General features: G+C 35.0%; 1 protein-coding gene and 1 non-coding gene across 2 annotated transcripts; both read right to left on the bottom strand.

The window, feature by feature from the left end:
* Positions 1-2,708: 2,708 nt before the first annotated feature.
* LOC142644465 (chloroplastic group IIB intron splicing facilitator CRS2-B, chloroplastic) lies at positions 2,709-7,741 on the bottom strand. Its single transcript, XM_075819075.1, has 9 exons — positions 7,622-7,741; positions 6,874-7,090; positions 6,699-6,783; positions 6,533-6,600; positions 5,460-5,510; positions 5,285-5,358; positions 3,969-4,027; positions 3,794-3,870; positions 2,709-3,164 (listed from the first exon to the last, which is right to left on the bottom strand). The coding sequence occupies exons 2-9, from the start codon at positions 7,084-7,086 to the stop codon at positions 3,048-3,050; spliced, it is 744 nt and encodes a 247-aa protein (XP_075675190.1). The 5' UTR covers positions 7,087-7,090; positions 7,622-7,741; the 3' UTR covers positions 2,709-3,047.
* Positions 7,742-15,872: 8,131 nt separating this feature from the next.
* On the bottom strand, positions 15,873-15,944 carry TRNAE-UUC (transfer RNA glutamic acid (anticodon UUC)). The gene has a single exon. It is a non-coding gene; the product is annotated as a tRNA-Glu (tRNA).
* Between the last annotated feature and the right edge of the window lie 1,829 nt (positions 15,945-17,773).

Raw genomic sequence — 17,773 nt, 5'->3', positions numbered from 1 at the left:
TATATCTTTTAATGATTGAACCTTCCATTGACATCCCACTCAGTGTGTACAATGTATATATATTTAGCAAGAGAAGGTGATATAAGATTTGAATCGCAAACGGATACCCCAAAAGATGTTATTATCCATTATCACTAGGTTATTACTTAAATTTTTTACAAGGAATTAAAGTATTTTTTTAGAGATGATTATAATAAGTTGCTAAACTCACAGTTCGAACCATTTCTCCTCTAGATAGAACTCTTTCTGCCCTAAACCCCAAGAACTTTGTGCATAAAGAGGTACCAATTCAACCACGAGGCTTTTGACATGCCTCTTTCATCTTAAAGTCCAAATTTAGTACTCTTTCTTTTTTTCCATGCAGGTGAGAACTTTTTAGGTCCTCCAATAACTTTCTCATTTGTTATTGTTTAGGAAAAAAAAAAAGGATTAGTAGAGGCACGGCAACAACCCTATCTTGTCTTGTTGATTTTATAGAACATACCAATTTCAACATAACATATAACGAAATCCAAACCTAACAAGAATGAACATAATTTATCATTCATCCATTTGATTGCAGTGATGTGTGTACAACATTTTCAATTCATTCAAATAATTATGTAAGAGAATCCATCATAGTTTGGCAACTATTAACTTTTTACTTATTTATTATTTTTTTAATGGAAATTAACAAAAATCATATAGAGATGGGTTTAACTTTGCAAGAGTAAAACCATTTTTAAACCATTGATTCCTATTAAATTTAATAGTAGATAAAAAGTAGTGGTCATGTTATTAACTCCCTCCAGTCAATTTATTAAATGTAGTTTTGTCCCCTTATAGAAAATTCATAAACTTTCCTTTCTTTACTATAATTTTCTTCCACATTTTTGTATAACTGATTTTGTCCCTTTTTGCCAACATAAACATGTATCTCCCCATTGTAAAATCTCACCACTGAGTTTTACAGAAAAAAAAAAAAAATACAAACCCAAGAGAGCTTAGGATTTGGGACTCACCAAACAATTTAATTGTTAAAAAAAATCCCGCTAATATCCTTAGTTTTTTAAGAGTTTAGATTTTACATGGGAGCTAACCAGGCAATTCAAAGATACAAACACAGGAGAGAGGTTAGGATTTGGGAGAGTGCTATGCTAGCATATATGTTTTAGACTAATTTTTGGTGTTTGTCAATTGCTATGGAGATCAGGTGAGATGGGTGATATACAATTCTTTTGTGCAAAATGAATTATAGGAAAATGAGGATATTGTGGTGTGAAAAATTAGACTAAAGATGATAAACTTCAATGTTCAACATTAATAAGTTTTCTATAAGTGTACAAAACATTTATTGACATAGTTGGAGATAATTAATGCTATTATTTACCACGAATGAACCTAGCCCAAATTGCACCAGATTTCCAGAATCAGTTGTACACGCCTTGTGGGACTATGATGCTACTTAGGATGTATGGGCTGAGAGCATAAAAAAATTGTAGAAATGCTTGCATGGACAAGTTGATATGATTCAGCTTATGGAGTATTTACTAGATCGGCTTGCACTGGAGGATGTGGAACTGTTCTTGGTCCAAGCTTGGATCATCTGGAACCAGCGAAATAGATTGCTGCACGGGGAAAAATTTTATGATCCAAACTACCTGAATAAGAGAGCTGCAGATTTCCTGAGTATCGGCATACACAGGTTCAACTGGCTGTAGGTCCGATTGTGTAGTCAAGCAGGGATGTTTGGAAACCTCCTCCCCAATCAGTTTTCAAGTTGAATTTTAATGCAGCCATTTTCATGGAGTCAGACAGGTCTGGGTTTGGCGCGATTATTCAAAACAATAAGGGAGAGGTGATGGCAGCCATGTCAGCCAAAGGTCCGGTGGTGAGCAGCAGTGATGAAGCCGAGATGCTAGCCTGTAGAAGAGCAATTGAATTTGCAACAGATGCTGGGTTTTCAGAACTAGTCATTGAAGGGGATAATGCTAATGTTATACAAGCTATTTCATCTTCAATAGCTAATTTGTCATTGATAGGGAATGTGGTAGAAGATATTCATCATTTGATCCATGGTCTGCACTAGGTGAATATTTGCTGCACGAGGAGAGGAGGAAATACAGTTGCACATGCACTTGCACAACATGCTAGAAATATTTTTGATGATATGTATTGGATGGAGGACACACCTCCACTAGCTATGGAGGCTTTGTATCAGGATTCTCTTAATTTATGAATGAATGAATGATCCATTTTCAAAAAGAAAAAGAAAAAGAAGCTTTTAGATCACTTATTTATAGAAGGTTGATGACATGATTATTAGAGTATTTCTACTGTTACATTTATTACAAATCAATGGCTTATAAAAGTTGTAACTCTATCAAAGTTTTATATATATATCGTATTATGCAAATAAGCTATCAGAAACTATGAGATAACTAAATGGATAGATGGACATAGAAGTGGCCTTGCTAAATGGAGGCAAAACTCTGAAAATCTTTCATAGTAGTATGCAAATTTCAAATAAAGTTACAGTCCATTCTGTTCTGCAGAATGATATCTTCTGCATTTACCCCTCTCCACCCTTTGTACTACTAATTGCGCCTCCTGAGCTGATATAAATAATCTTTTAATTTTATTAAGACTCAAATGTTTTAATATTCCTGATTTTGGGAAGAAAATGTTTCAGATTTCAACACATTATAAGGTAGATAATTTAAGAGTTACATGGAAAGAAGCCATCCATTATATAAATCTTATCATGATATTACAAGCAGCAAAAATAAATCTTATCACGAATAGAAGCCATCCAATATATAACCAAGTACATTTACAGAAAACTGGCAATATAGTTGGGGGAGGGGGGGGGGGGGGGGGGTTGTTTAAAAATTGAGGTGCCATAAACTGGTAAGAAATTGTCACCATCTCTTTGGTCGTTAGTGTGAGGAAGATTACAAGCAATTTCATCTGCTAGTTCAAACATGGAGGCACCCAACAGAACAAGCATGCCATGACAAAATATGATTGATTGCTTTGTATCTTTCTGCAATCCCCTTCATCTTTTATCAAACTTTATGATACTTGTACTTCTGCCCCAAATTAAATCTTTCAATATTGTGGTTAAATCCTTGGAGCACCAGGGTCCTGACAGCCTCAACCCCTTGTTCCAGTGCTTCATCAATCTGTCCAGATAGCTACTACCAGTTAAAATTTTTGACAGTACTTAAGGAAAAAAAAAAAATATATATATATATATATATATATATATATATATATATATATATATATATATATATATATATATATATATATTTCAGACAAGCAAGGCATGCACTTAAGATGTGTGCTCACACTTAAGCAAGCAATTATATTGAGATTGAGGCAGTGATTAAAACCAACCATCTCTACAGCCAGATGCACCACAGTAATATGACTCAAGTACTAATTTTCCCCCTGATTGGGTAGGAACCCAAAACACTAATTAGGCTTTAAATACATGACCACACTCCATTCACTTTATGAGGGAGGAAATGCCATTTGAGTTAGAGCTCATTGCTAAAAATTGAAAATTATAAATGGCTTAGAATCACATAATACACACAGGAATCTCGAATTAATCACAAATAAAGACCCAACAAAGAAGATTTTAATGTCATGGAGAATATTGCCAAAGACCATGGCCTGTCAAAGTTGCACTAGGGAAAATTCACCAATAGGACACATGATGCTACAAGACATATCACTGTATAGAAGCTTTTCTGATTAAGACATGTAATAACACTTGGCATTACAATTCAGAGAGTTTATATACCTGTTTTCGCTCTACTGAACTGAACTTCTGTAGAAGAAAAGCTTTCATGTCCATGGTACCAGGGGGATTTCCAATGCCTGCAAATGCGGAAAATTTTAAAGTGATGGCATGTATAGTTCTTCAAATTAAGGAACCACTATTAATATATGCAAGTGATAATGCTTAAGGAACACACCTATACACAACCGAGGAAATTCACGGCAGCCATCCAAATGGCCCATTACACTCTTCACTCTGTAACAAGAGATCCGTTAAGTAAGGATAATTCTAGATATGTGACCATAATAATAACCCCCACCACCACACCCCCTGGTCCCAGAGAGAGAGAGAGAGTGTGACAAATAAAAAAAAATTGAGAGAATGTTTCAGATTTTATTAGAACATTTACTTTAAAAAAATGGTCAGATATATTTATCAACTTTTAAAATGAAGATGCTATGAGGTCATCTGAAAACATATATTATATAAGAAATATCCCAAATCAGAGAGGAATGGAAAAACAAGAGCATGTATCTACTTTTTAATGATTGAGATAAGGGCTAGCTTAGCTCTTTCAGTTGAATTAAAACAGCCTCTTCCACGGATGGTCATTAACTTCTTGCCATCAAGGCAGAAACGGCATGGTTTTGATTTTACAATGACCGAAGAATATAACGTAAGTAAACAAGCACTCCAGAAATGTAGACATATGACTTTAATAGAATGTTTGATTTTCACATAAGTCAGACCCACTAAGTCTGAGCTTGGTGCAATAAGTGAGGAATCAGATAACCCAAATATACAGAGATGGAGCAGCCTTTTCTACATGCTATCTTACCACTCACCCTTGCAAATTCTATAGCTATTTGATTTGACCAAGTAGTTGCTGAGTTGAAGCAGCCCCTTTCTGTATGTTATCTTAACACTCACCATAGAAGCTACACATGACATAAAAATCCCCAAAAAGTGGTATGTTTTATTTGTACCACACCCATACAGCAACTGCTCAGGTCTTCTAACAGCGCATGCAACTCCATATCTTTTCACATGTAATGTTTTGTCTCCACTGAAGTGAAAATATAACAAAATAAACTCGTTTTCGCTCTATGCTATTCTGATCCCCTGATCAATTGCCAGGCTTTCTAACTGAACTGAGATGACTTCAACTGTTAGTCATGTAGTGTAGGATGTTAAGAACAAAGATCCTGAGCAAGCTCAATGATGCTTAGTGGATGATACAAAGTTTTTCACCTTTGAACAAAAGATTTCACATTTTTAGGGGGGAAAAAAGTTCATATTGCACAAAGTGGAGAGAAACTTGGGTTATTTAGGCACAAAAATGACTGTTCTATTTAACATACCTAGCAACACACATCAATATGTTACTTAACATGAAAACGTAGTTCACTGATTAACCACTTCATCTGATAGGTTCTTAGTTATAATTTTCCTTATCAGAAAACAATATTTTCATCATCCTAAAAATGCTGAAGTGATATTCAACAAACATACCCATTGTGATGTCCATGTCCTCCTTTTGGCTGAAGCCTAATAACACCATTTGGTAAGCTCATTTCATCATAAACCTACATGGGCAAGTCAGAATAATATAATTGGTTGAGATTAATTGTCATGTAAAGTCCTATATTAACTTGGTTTCACTGCATGAAGGCATAGAAATCCATACCAATAAAATATGACGCAGTGGTACTTGATAATGTGCAGCAAGTGGTCCAACCTTAACAATAATGAAAAGAAAAGAAAAGGTCAGGAGTTATATATAAACATCTTAAGGTGCCTGGGATCAAAATACGTGCACATCCACTAGTTTTACCAAAGAAAGGGAGATAAATATGATTAGAGCAAAGAGATAATATGGACTTAAACAAACAGAAAGAGAATAAGAAAATAGTATTAATATGTTCAATCAATATAATTGCTGCATACAAAGTATTTCTATTCCCCAATGATTTAAAAAAAAAAAATTCTATGAACCTCATATATCTTTGAATTTATTCTGCGAGCTTTGTTCTTTTAGTGAGGCTTTGGTTCCCTGTGAAAGAAATAAGTACCAATTTTGCCAACAAAATAATAAATTACAGCCCTAATTGCTTAGTGCACTGCTCATATTTTAGGGGGAGGGAAAGAAAAAGGGTTGAATTCTGGTAAGAAAAGGCTCCCATGAACTTGAAGATATATCAATTGTAATCGAAGTTTATAAAATGATGCAGAATCTCATAATGCATAGGCATAAAGAAACGGTTTGATGTCCAACTTTCACTATCCCAACGTCCATCATGCTAGTGATTGAAGGAAAAAGAGGAGGAACAATTGTTCACAAAGCAATTTAGAGGTATTAAGTATCTTGAAAATTAGTTTCAATCACTTCATATATCTAAACTGCTTTTTGATAGTTAGTTACAACAATGGCGAAAGAAGAATTTGAACCCTAGACGTCTCTATTGGAAACACTAGGAGGTGCTAGGGCTACAAGGCTCTTGGCACTTGAGATATCTAAATTGTAAAGCTTTTTGTTTTGTTTTGTTTTTTTCTTCACCTACATTGTACATTCCCAGTTGGTGTGGTATTATGTTTATTCACCTAATGGTACACTGTGAATTAAATGCATACAAGCTACTACCTTTTGTAATTCTCAAAGAAAAGTTCCATACATAGTTCATGAACACATAATTATACGTATTAGAAATTTATACAGCTAAGGAACTATGATAAAAACTGAAATATAAGATAAGAACAAACCGCTTCCCCACTGTAATTTATGTATGATTGAGGCTTTGCCAATAAAATTGGTACCTCTCCAATGGAACCTGTACTGATCACACAAAGAACTCAGAATAAATACCATACCCGCCTTGAATAGAAAAATAAATTACCAAAATGAATAAGAATATGGCTGAAGACCCACCTATTCCAATTAAGGACTTTGATTGTATTGTATTCATTAAAATGCCCTGTGCTTGAGAAATGCTATCAATCATCTCAAAACCAACCTGATGGAGAGAATCACACAATCACTAAGATGAAAAAAAGCAACAGAGCATACAATTGAAGCAAGCAACCTCACATAAGCACCGTATTACATTGTGCCTCGTGCCGTGGTACTTATTTCCAGGGTTACCCAATCCAACAATCAACCAAGGAGTATACTCCACTTTAGCACCATTGTTACTATCCGGCAATGAAGCACGTATGCAAAGCCTTGTTGGAACCGAAATCTTTCTAAGAAAATGTGGGCAATTAGGGCTTCTAGGATAAGATATGCAAGAGTTTGGAGCCGAAAGTGCATACAACATTGACCTATACCAAATAGTAAAGCACTATCAACATATTTGGTATCCATAGCCTGAATAATTAAGCTCTAAGCATTCAATTGGAACTTGGAAGCTACAGAAATTCTTTTTTTCTCTTTCTGTGGCTTCTGGGTTCTTGGAATTAAAGAAAGCAAATTCTGGGTTTTTATCTTATTTGTATTTTTTCAGTAGAAGAACTTAAATGTTTCAATGGTAGGCATTAATGAAAACCTCAGTACTCAAAATCTTCAACAAGTTTTTTTGTAGCATTTATTTTCCACCATTTTCTCAGCAACCAAACCAAATGCAGTCAAAAGCAAAACAAACACATATAAACACATAATTGCAATTTTGCACAAAAAAAAAAAACCCCAGATGGCAATTCCAGTCAATTCAAGTTACTAAGTGAAAAGTGAAAACCACAACCAAAACAAGCTCTGGAGATTGAAAAAAAAAAGAGCATTTTCTTCTAAAAACACTTCAACTAGTGGAATATAAATAAAGTGGAAAAGATAAAAGAAAAGGCTAACAAGCGAACCTGTTTGAAATTTGGATACTTGAATTATATAATAAGAGTGTGGGAAGTTGCAGATAGCGAAGCAGAGGAGAAAGAGAGGTATAGTTCAGTTTTGAGGCTTTAGTTTTGCATATGCTTTTGACAGATAGTTGGAAAAAGCACACAATCCAGATGTTTTATCATATGGATTCTGGGGTTTCCCAGTGGGCTTTCAAATGGTATTTGGGCTTGTCTTTTGTGAGATTGGTGAGTTGGGTCTGTGCCTTTTCGTAAAAAATCTCAACAGTTTATAAACCATCCTTTAAATCGTTTCGATTGCAGTTTATATATATATACACACACATATATAAATACTAAATTGCAAATTGTAAAAATTTAGTGTAATTTAATTTTTTTAATTTTTGTTTTTTTAGTTTCAAAATTTAGATATGGAAAAAATAAATTACATATTATATATTGTTTGGAAAAAAAGTCACTTCATCAATATTTGATGCCAATGTATTTGTTAAGTGTCACTTAAATTTGCAACATGTGTTAGTTGGACAAGAGGTAGATTTATCCTAGAAGTTCAAAAGTGTACGTTTGCATTTAGACCTAGGTGTAGTCTATGGGTTGTATGAAACAAATATGAAAAGCAATGTAGACATGTGAACAAAGAGGCAAAGAGATAGGTAACAAAATCAACATGCTAGCATGGTAGAGATAAAAACATGTGAACACTTGAGCATACAAACTTGTAGGTGCAAGGTGACAAGACAACAACATCCAAGTGTATGCATGTGCATGGATACATGCATGTCGGTACCATATAGAGTTGCAAGTCTTACTCCATGAGAGTGCTTAATTCTTATGAGAAGGGATTATTAATTTGAAGTTGAGTCTTTATTAATTGATGTGTATTTTCCCTTTAGTAGACTTGAGTTGTCTTGATTTGACATTAAGAGCTTGCATCTTGTAAGAATTAAGGAGATTTAATTAATTAGGGTTTGATTGACTTTACTTCTGATGTTACCAATTAAAATCAAATCAATTACCTTAATTATATTAAAGCCTCCTTTGAAATATTTTCTTTATATTTGAATAGCTAATTAGACTCAAATGAATTGAATACCCTATTGACTATAAGTTTAAAAAGTATTTAAATCTTTTATATTTGAAATGTTTGCTTTATTTATCTCTAAAACTTTTAGTTCCCTTATTGATTTTGAATCATAATTAAAGATTGGATGAGAGAGAAAAGAGGGAGTAAATTAGGGTTTGGAGATAGAAAAGGAAAAAAAGAAAAGAAACATTTTTGGTGTTTTACAATTAATTTTAAACAAGAAAAGAAACAAAGACAAATAGAATATACACATTAAAAACCAGTAAAAGTAGATATGGAAAGATAATAAAACATGACATTGATGATAAATGAAACAGAAAAAGTAGGAGATCTGATTGAGCCAAAATTGACATAAGTCATAAGAAAAGTGCGTACACACTCTTCTACTAGCGTACGCACTTGAGACCCAAAACAGATTTCCAGAAAACAACCAAAACAAGAACCCTATCCACATGAAAAGTGCATACGCCAGGATATGGACGCGCACGCGTCTTATCTTGTGCGTACGCATCTCTTGGTAGATTAAGATTCTTACATGTTCTTGACACAAATATCAGAAATGAACAAAATTAAAAACCTAGTATGAAATATATACATGGAAAACAACATATTAAGGTTTAAAAACAACAAAAAATATAATAGAAACAAGAATCGAGGAGGAGAATGTGGGTCATGGAAAGGATCTACATCTCCTCCTCGTAGCACTTACAACAATGTAGTTTAACTGGCCCCTTGGTTGAAATCAACTACCACAGCTGTGTGTGTGGAAGGATGAGTCGTTTGACTTGATTAGGGTAAAATGAGATGCCCTAAATGATTGTGTTTGCAAGCTTGAACCAAACTAGAATTTGAATATGAATGAAAAAGAGATTACCTTTAAATCAATAAGGATTTGAAGATCATTTTAATGCTAAGCCCTTTTGCCTTTCCAGCCTTAAAACTCTAGGTTTAGGTATTCTTTAAGAATTTTGGCAGAATTTCAATAAAGCTTGATTTTCTGATCCCCTTGGATGTTGAAAATGGGGGTATTTATAGGGGAAATTGGTAGTTAGGGTTTAATGACATATTTGGCAGCTAGTTGATCAGGCTGGTTGCCAGAACTGAAGTTGCATGAACACCTAAATGCATTAAGGCGTAGCTTATGTTTCTTGAGCACCGTGAACATGCTTCTTATGTCATTTAAGTGCTCCGAGACCCGTTTACTTTTTACTACCATATCATCAATATATGCTTCAACATTCTACCCTAGTTAAGACTCAAACATTCTTGTCACCATTCTTTAATTGGTTGATCCAACATTCTTTAGACCGAAGGGTATCACTCGATAATGATAGTTCTCAGTAGGGGTTAGGAAATCTGTCTTTTCTTGGTTGGGCAGGGCCAATAGTATCTGATGATAGCCTTAAAAGGCATCTAGAAAGCTCATTCGAGGATGTCCAATCATCCCATCTACTAACTGATTAATCCAAGGAACTGGGAAAGGGTCTTTAGGGCAAGCCTTATTGAAATCAGTAAATTCCACACAAACTCTCCATTTTCCTAACTTCTTCTTCACTACTATAACGTTAGCCAGCCATTCAGGGTAAAATGTCTCTTTGATTGCCCTCGCTTGCATAGGCTTGTTCACTTTTTCTTTTACTGCCTTGGCATGCTCCTTCGAAGAGCACTAAGGTGGTTGCCTCTTGGGCACAGTTGCTGGATTCACATTTAGATGGTGACATATAAAATTTGGATCGACTCCGGGCACTTCATAAGTGCTCCACGCAAAGACATCTACATTTTCTCTTAAAGATCTAAAATTTCTTCTTTTTCAGTAGGGGTAATTGAGTCCCCAATTAATTACTATGGGACCTCTTCCAAGGCAAGAGAAACCTTATCTAGTGATTTATGCCTAATAGCAGCCACCAAGCATTGCCTGGCCATTGTCTGGCTCCCCACAAGCTCTCCAACTCACCATTTAGTGGGATATTTAAGCTTCATATGTAGGGCCAAAGAGATTGCTCCCATGGCATAGAGCCAAGGTCTCGCTAGAATGGCAGTGTAAAGAGAATATACCTCAACCACGATGAAATCCACTTCAACCACTTTGTTCCCTGCTTGCACAGGTAGCTTGATCATTTCCCTAGGAATCACCGTTCTTTCGTCAAATCCCACCAGAGGGGAATCATACTTACTTAGGTCCTTGGGCTTCAGATTTAGCTCTTTATACAAATCCGAGTACATAATTCCAGCCTCACTTCTTTGGTCCACCAATACCCTTCTCACATCATATCCTCCAATGCGGAGAATCACCACTAGGGCATCATCATGGGGCTGAAAAATCCCAATTTTATCTTCATCCAAGAAGCCCAAGATTGGCCGTATTTCTGCCTTGCCCTCTTGGATTCTTAGTCTTGCTCCTCAAGGTCCAGCTTTGATGCTATAGACATAATGCTTGAGTAAGAACCTATATCCCGGCTCGGGGTGGCAAAGATCACATTAATAGTTCTCAAAGATGGGTGAGAAACAAATTCTCTTTGATATCCTTTATCGGTATGACTTCCCTACCTGGAAGGCTGGTGCATGAACTGCTTTAGCTTCCCTGCCTTGACTAGCTACTCTAGATGGTCATGCAAGGTTCTGCAGTCCTTGGTAGTGTGTCCCTGATCTTGATGGTATTGGCAATAAAGACTCTGATTGCACTTTGATAGGTCCCCTCCTATTTTATTGGGTCATTTGAAGTAAGGCTCATTTTTTATCTTCTCAAGGATCTGATATACCGGCTCCTTGAATACCAAGCTGACTACTTGGGTATTAGCTTATGAGGGTTGGTTAAAAAAAATCTCTCCTGGGTCGATTATGTCTATATCCGTATGGACGAGGATCTCTTCTTTTTGGAGGGAAGATTTTGGCCTTTCCCTTTCCTTGCACTTGATCCTCCTCAACATGCTTATGCTTGTCAATACGATCCATGAGTTGGTGCATACTATGAGCAGGTTTAATGGTCAATGACTTTCTCAAGTTGTGGTTCATGGGAAGTCCCACCTTGAAGGTCCTTATGGCCACATCTTCAAAATCTCCATCTATTTCATTAAAAGTTTCCCAATACCTGTCAGAGTAGGTTTTCAAGGTCACTCATTCTCTCATTGGCATGGACAATAAGGAATCCAAAGACTTGGAAACTTTGCTGCATGTCACGAATCTTGCCCCAAAAGCTCTAGTCAACTCCTCGTAAGAGCTTATTGAACCCTCTTTCAGCCTGTCGAACCATCTTATGGCAACAGGCCTAAGGCTCAAAGGAAACACTTTACACATAAGGGCTTCATTCCTAGAGTGAATGGTCATTCTTTGATTGAAGTGACTTACGTGCTCTATAGGATTAGTTATTCTATTATAAATAGTAAAAGTAGGTTAGGCGAAGCGATGGGGGAGTTTAGCCCTATCAATTCTACGAGTGAAGGGCAACTTGGAAATCTAACGCAGAGCTCTACTCATCCCGTCATTCCCTATATTCTTAGGAGATGAGCTATTGTTTCTCCTTCTACAGTGTCTTTTCACCTTATCTAAGTGTGAAGATGCAGTGAAGGATTCATTGGGAAGAGTCCTTTATCTTAGTTTGTAGCTATGGTCTTATTCTGGATTAGATCTCGAGCTTGATGGGAGGAGTCCTTGATCTTAGTTTCGCATCTCCTGCTCATGGGAAACATGACTTCCAGTCCTCGACTAGCTTCTATTGGTGTGGTCTGTATAGTCCGTTTCCACCCTGATGTTAGGAGTTCGATTAGCCTCTCAATCTCTCCTCCGCTCCAGGCTGACAAAATGGCCTACACGTTGCAAGCCAATGAACTCCTCTCTATTTTGTTTGGAGTTTTCCATAGCTTAAATAAAAAAGATTATAGATGACTCCCCACAGACAGTGCCAATTGTGAGGACTCAAAAAGAAAAGCCCAAGCCCACTTAGAATGTTGGCTCCCAATCCTTCAACCCAAGCTCAATACAATGAATTTTTAAGAGAGCGGGCTTCCGAGTCAATTGCAATGCAAGGAAAATTATAAGTTTAAGACCACTAGAACCAAAGTGGTTAACATGAATGAAAAGAACAATGATTCAATATATAAATTCTTCCTTGGGTGGGTCCGAGGATAGATCTCTCATTAATAAGCAAGGGTTTTCGTTGTTACAAAGTGATCCCTTTTTTTTTCTCTCTCTCTCTCTTTGTCTTTTTTCTTGGAAAACGTTCATCCACTCTTTCTAGGGGGTTCCTTTCCTTATATAGTCTCTTCTATTGTATCTCAACCTTCCATTTGTACATCTCAGGAGAACCATTTGGATGCTTATCCCATCAGGACCCTTCTGGAGGTGATAGAAAGAGCTGTGAAGTCACTGTTCAAGTGTCATTTCCTCATTAATGCATGTGTCATTTCCTCGGCCCTCCCACATCAATTATTGTCAAATTTTTTTATTGTCACACTAAGTAATTTGTTGCATTAACAAGTGAAAAATACAATATATATATATATATATATATATATATATATATATATATATATATATATTTCATTTGAAAAAAATATGAGTTGATGCAAACCTTACCTGACCCGTTTGTCACATCTACTTTTTTCAGCCAAGTAGACCCACAAAATTTGACATTTTAAATACTAAACTAGACCTACAATTTGGTATTTAGAGAGAGACTCTTTCTTGATTTTTGGTATGTGTATAGACTTGACAAATGGGTTGGGACGATCAGGTTTGGGTTTGAAACAATTGGGTTTGCGTTAGATCGATTTTGGGTCAAAAAATTATTAGACTAGAATCAATTGCTATTCTTATGACTCTTACATGGTCTTTAAAGGGTTATGTCAACCTAGAATGACATTTTTTTTCACATACAAGAATAAAAGACCATAACATATGTAGGGATAAAGGCCCAAATAAGGGTATTGGGTCGTGGGCCGCACTTGAGGATATTATAAAGCCCGAAGACAAACATGTAGTAGTGCGGAAAAGTAGATTACTGGGCTGAGGAAGAGTACTAATCGTAATGAACATGTGACATTGTCTGAGGAGCAATCCCTCCTCGGTCAAACAGTGTTAAGATGTGTGCCTTTAAATCCTATTGTATGATGCTATGTATGACATTATGTATGTCTTAATGTTATGATTAATAAAGTTGTTTTATTATTATCTAAAATAATAGTAACATGAATATTGAGACATTATCAAATAGTCCATGAGATGCATAGTATGTGATTTAGTCACAAAAGATATAAGTTACAAGTTCTTTATAAACTCAGAATTTATAGTTCGTAGTCGGTGATGAAATTGGACATTTCATCTGCAAAGACTATAACGTATCAACTAAGATGATTTGTCTTGATCATGGAAGTGGAGACTTCTAGTTAATATGATGATATGTTTTAAAAGTTAAGACATATTGAACTGGACCGCTGTGAGATTTATTATTCTCCTAACGACTGTCAAATGAATAATAAATCTCACGACTTCTATTTGCATGAACTCTTAATCCTGAGAGAATAATTGACATGATCATGAAGTGTATGTTGCTTTGATATATCAGGAGTGAGATCTAAAGTAACGGTCAAAACTTCAGTATGTTGGGCAACCACATTTAGTGTTGATGGAATATATATTCTCAAGATGGAATTCATAATCTCTTAACGGAGATATAAAATATTCCCTTGAGATAATTTTAATGGTTTTGGTTATTCAGAGTGTTAGGTCTAACCACTTTAGTAAAGAGTTACTAAAGTATATATTTATGAAATTAGATTTCATAAATATATGATGAATAACTTAAAGGATTAAACCGGGTACTCAAAGATTAAGATGTAGTAATTTTTAAAGTGGCAGTCTATATTCATGACTTTGTATTACTACGAATATTTTATGAAGGGGTTGCATATATAATAAAGTCTTGGAATATAATATATTAATAAGGCCTAGAGTGCAATTATATTTATATAGTAGTATTACATATAATTAATGGTAACTTTGGACTTGTCAAGAGTTGACAGAAAAACCCAAGGCCTATTAGAGCTAGTGTCTTATTGGTCCCTTTTGGTCCCACTCCAAGCCACACACTAAAACCCAATTAGATAATCAGTTAGTTATAAAGGGAGAAACATACAAAATTTTTTATAAGAAAAATAATAAGAAAGAGACATCATTGTGAAATGGTGTGTATGTGTGAGTGAAGCCACTCGATTATTCTCCTTTAGAAACTGATTGAGAGACCACACTTCTTGGGCATAAAGTGGAATTAGAGTGAAGAGTAAAAGTGTTCCCAAGTGCTTTTAATCTTTGTTTTGAATTTCTCCACACCAAGGTACGCTATCTTGTTATTAAATTCTAAAATTTGCATAATGCATGTTATCAATCATGAATGAAATAGATTCTTATTTGTTACTTCCGTTGTGTGTTTTGTATGAGAAATAAAACTAGATTTTCCAACAAACAAAGCGGAAGCCTAAAGTCCAACCACCCATCAGACACTAGGCAGTGGGCAACCATACTTGGTAGGATAAGCTTCAGTGAGAGGTGAGTCACCAGAGAGATGAGAAATATCTGGGAAAAAAACTGCTACCACCGCATTAAATACTTTGCATCTAACCCCCTGACTGCATTAATGTGGAAGTAATACCTGACCAGTAACTTTTAGCCTTACAACTACACACAAAGACTTCTGGAAGGTGGTGTTGATGGGACAAGTATTAAGGTTATTAGCAATCTGATCTACACGTGGAGGGCTGAGATGAAAGAGGGGAAGGGAGTATAAAAATGGAGAATTCCATTACAGGAAGGGGCATCTGAGATTAAGAGAGAAAAAGCACTGTGTAACTAAGAACTTGAATATTTGTAGAAGTCCAAAAGAAATATATAAGAACATATTATCCTCGGACCTGACCGAAGAGTATTTTTTCTTCTTAAACTGTTTATCTTACTCGTTCTCACGCCAACTAGCCCGCTATGATTCATATTTGACTCCTTGAATGTTCAGTTTCTTTCTAGTCCACTCTCTAACAAATTTATTATTTTGGGCTTGTTGGGCCATCATCCTAACATCTTGGGCCGGTGGGTCAATTTAGGTCCTTACAACATACTTTCAGCCAGATAGCGAGCGATCACTCAGCAATGAACACTAACTGAAAGCGGCCGAGAATGTATACCTATCCCTTACGGGAATCGAACCCGTGTCTTCGACATGAAAAGACGATGTCCTAACCACTGGACGAAAGGGACCAAAAAGCCATTCTTCATATACCTCAGCTCCGAGAATAGAAGTCCAATTTCGTTTGATACAAATGAAAGAACAAAAAAAATAAAACGCTCAAAGATAAAAGTTGAATAATATAAAAATCCTGAAGTTTTTAGTAAGAAAATTAACTCTAATAGTTTACTAATCTAATAAAAGAACATGAAAAAAAAAAAACATGCACAGATAAAGAGTTGAATATTACATAGATTCTTATGGATTCGTAATTTTTTAGTATGAAAATTAACTGTAGTAGTTTTCCAGTCTAATGATTACACAAAAGAAGAAAAGAAAATGGGTTTGAAAGAACAAGCAAAAAAAAAAAAAATGCATAGATAAAAAATTGAATAATACATAGATTCATAATTTTTAGTACGAAAATTAACCCTAATAGTTTGCTAGTCTAATTACCACACAAAAGAAGAATAGAAAAGATATACATGTTATACATGAAACATGAAATAGTGTTAAATTACCTATATTATTTGAAAAAAAAAACTTATAGCATTTTTTTTTCTTTTGCCTTAGTTAGGGATTTTTTTATTATTAATTTTAACAAGACTTAAACAAAATTAGCTGGCTTTTAGTTTTTTGTCATACATTTAGTAATTAAGATACCAAAAGTTATATATATCACCATGTAAATAAGTTACCTAAAACTATGGGACACCCAAATAGACATAAATTTAAGTGTGTTTTTGGATTATCTTTTTGTGAAAGCTTATTTGCAATAAGTAAGAGAAATTATAGTTGTACGTAAAAAAAATTGAGGATTTTAGAAAGCTGTATATAAGTAAATATATAAGGAAGAAAAAAAATATTAATATTGAGGAAAAAAATCTATAATGAACTGATGCAAATAAGGAAGAAAAAAATATTAATACTGAGGAAAAAAAATCTACAATGAACTGATGCAAAAACAACTCCATATTAGTAGAATTAAATGACATTGAAAAAAATTTATATTTGAGAAATGTTCTCAAGTTGGCGGGTAAGTCCTTAATATTTTAATATAATTTTAGTATAGAAAATATGTTGAAAACAATTCAATTCAAAAATTAAGTTTACAAAGTTTATAATAAAGGCTTGCAAAATGGGTTATGTATGGATTTGACTCAAGTGAGTCCGATAAAAATTGGGTATGGGTAAAATTTTTATCGGGCTAAATTGGTTTTCCATTCCTATACCCCTCCCCTATATCTTTTTTAAGACAAAAATACCCTATTGTTTCTTTTAGATTTACACGAGTTAACGAGTCCAGGTTTAATATTGTCAGTTGAGAGAGAGAGAGAGAGAGAGAGAGAGAGAGAGAGAGAGAGAGAGAGAGAGAGAGAGAGAGAGAGAGAGAGAGAGAGAGAGAGAGAGAGAGAGAGAGAGAGAGAGAGAGAGAGAATTAAAAGAAAAAAAAAATAAACAAGTGTTGAGTGGGCTAACCTTTGGTTGGTTAAGAAAATGAGCAATTATAATTTACCATTGTAAACTATACTCTCGTTTACACTTACCTAACTGAACTTTCTAAATACACGATTACCACTTTAAATTATAACATGTGTTTCACTTTATACCTTATCTTTAATTAGACTTCTAGCTTACATGGAACAACATGTGACATGCAACTCACGTGACCTATGCATACATAACACCACATAAAAAGACCGAATTTCCCATCTTCAATCCCTTACGACAAAGGCTATGTGGCATCACAAGGGTTAAATTTGTTAAATAATTTTGTTTTAAGGGTTTGAAGAAAGACAATTCAGTATTTTCATGTGGTGACATGTATATAGAGGTCACCGGAGTCGCATACATGCTTTTC

Source organism: Castanea sativa, chromosome 1 (genome assembly GCF_040712315.1).
Source record: "Castanea sativa cultivar Marrone di Chiusa Pesio chromosome 1, ASM4071231v1".
NCBI classification, from domain to species: domain Eukaryota; kingdom Viridiplantae; phylum Streptophyta; class Magnoliopsida; order Fagales; family Fagaceae; genus Castanea; species Castanea sativa.
This window is presented reverse-complemented; position numbering and strand designations above follow the sequence as displayed.

Bases quoted from the DNA above. Each gene is read 5' to 3' on its own strand.
- LOC142644465 (XM_075819075.1), bottom strand. From the start codon at position 7,086: ATGTTGTATGCACTTTCGGCTCCAAACTCTTGCATATCTTATCCTAGA. The intron at 6,784-6,873 runs GTAATACGGTGC...TCTCTCCATCAG, and splicing joins ACCACGGCACGAGGCACAAT to GTTGGTTTTGAGATGATTGA. The intron at 3,871-3,968 runs GTGTGTTCCTTA...CCGCATTTGCAG, and splicing joins ATTTCCTCGGTTGTGTATAG to GCATTGGAAATCCCCCTGGT.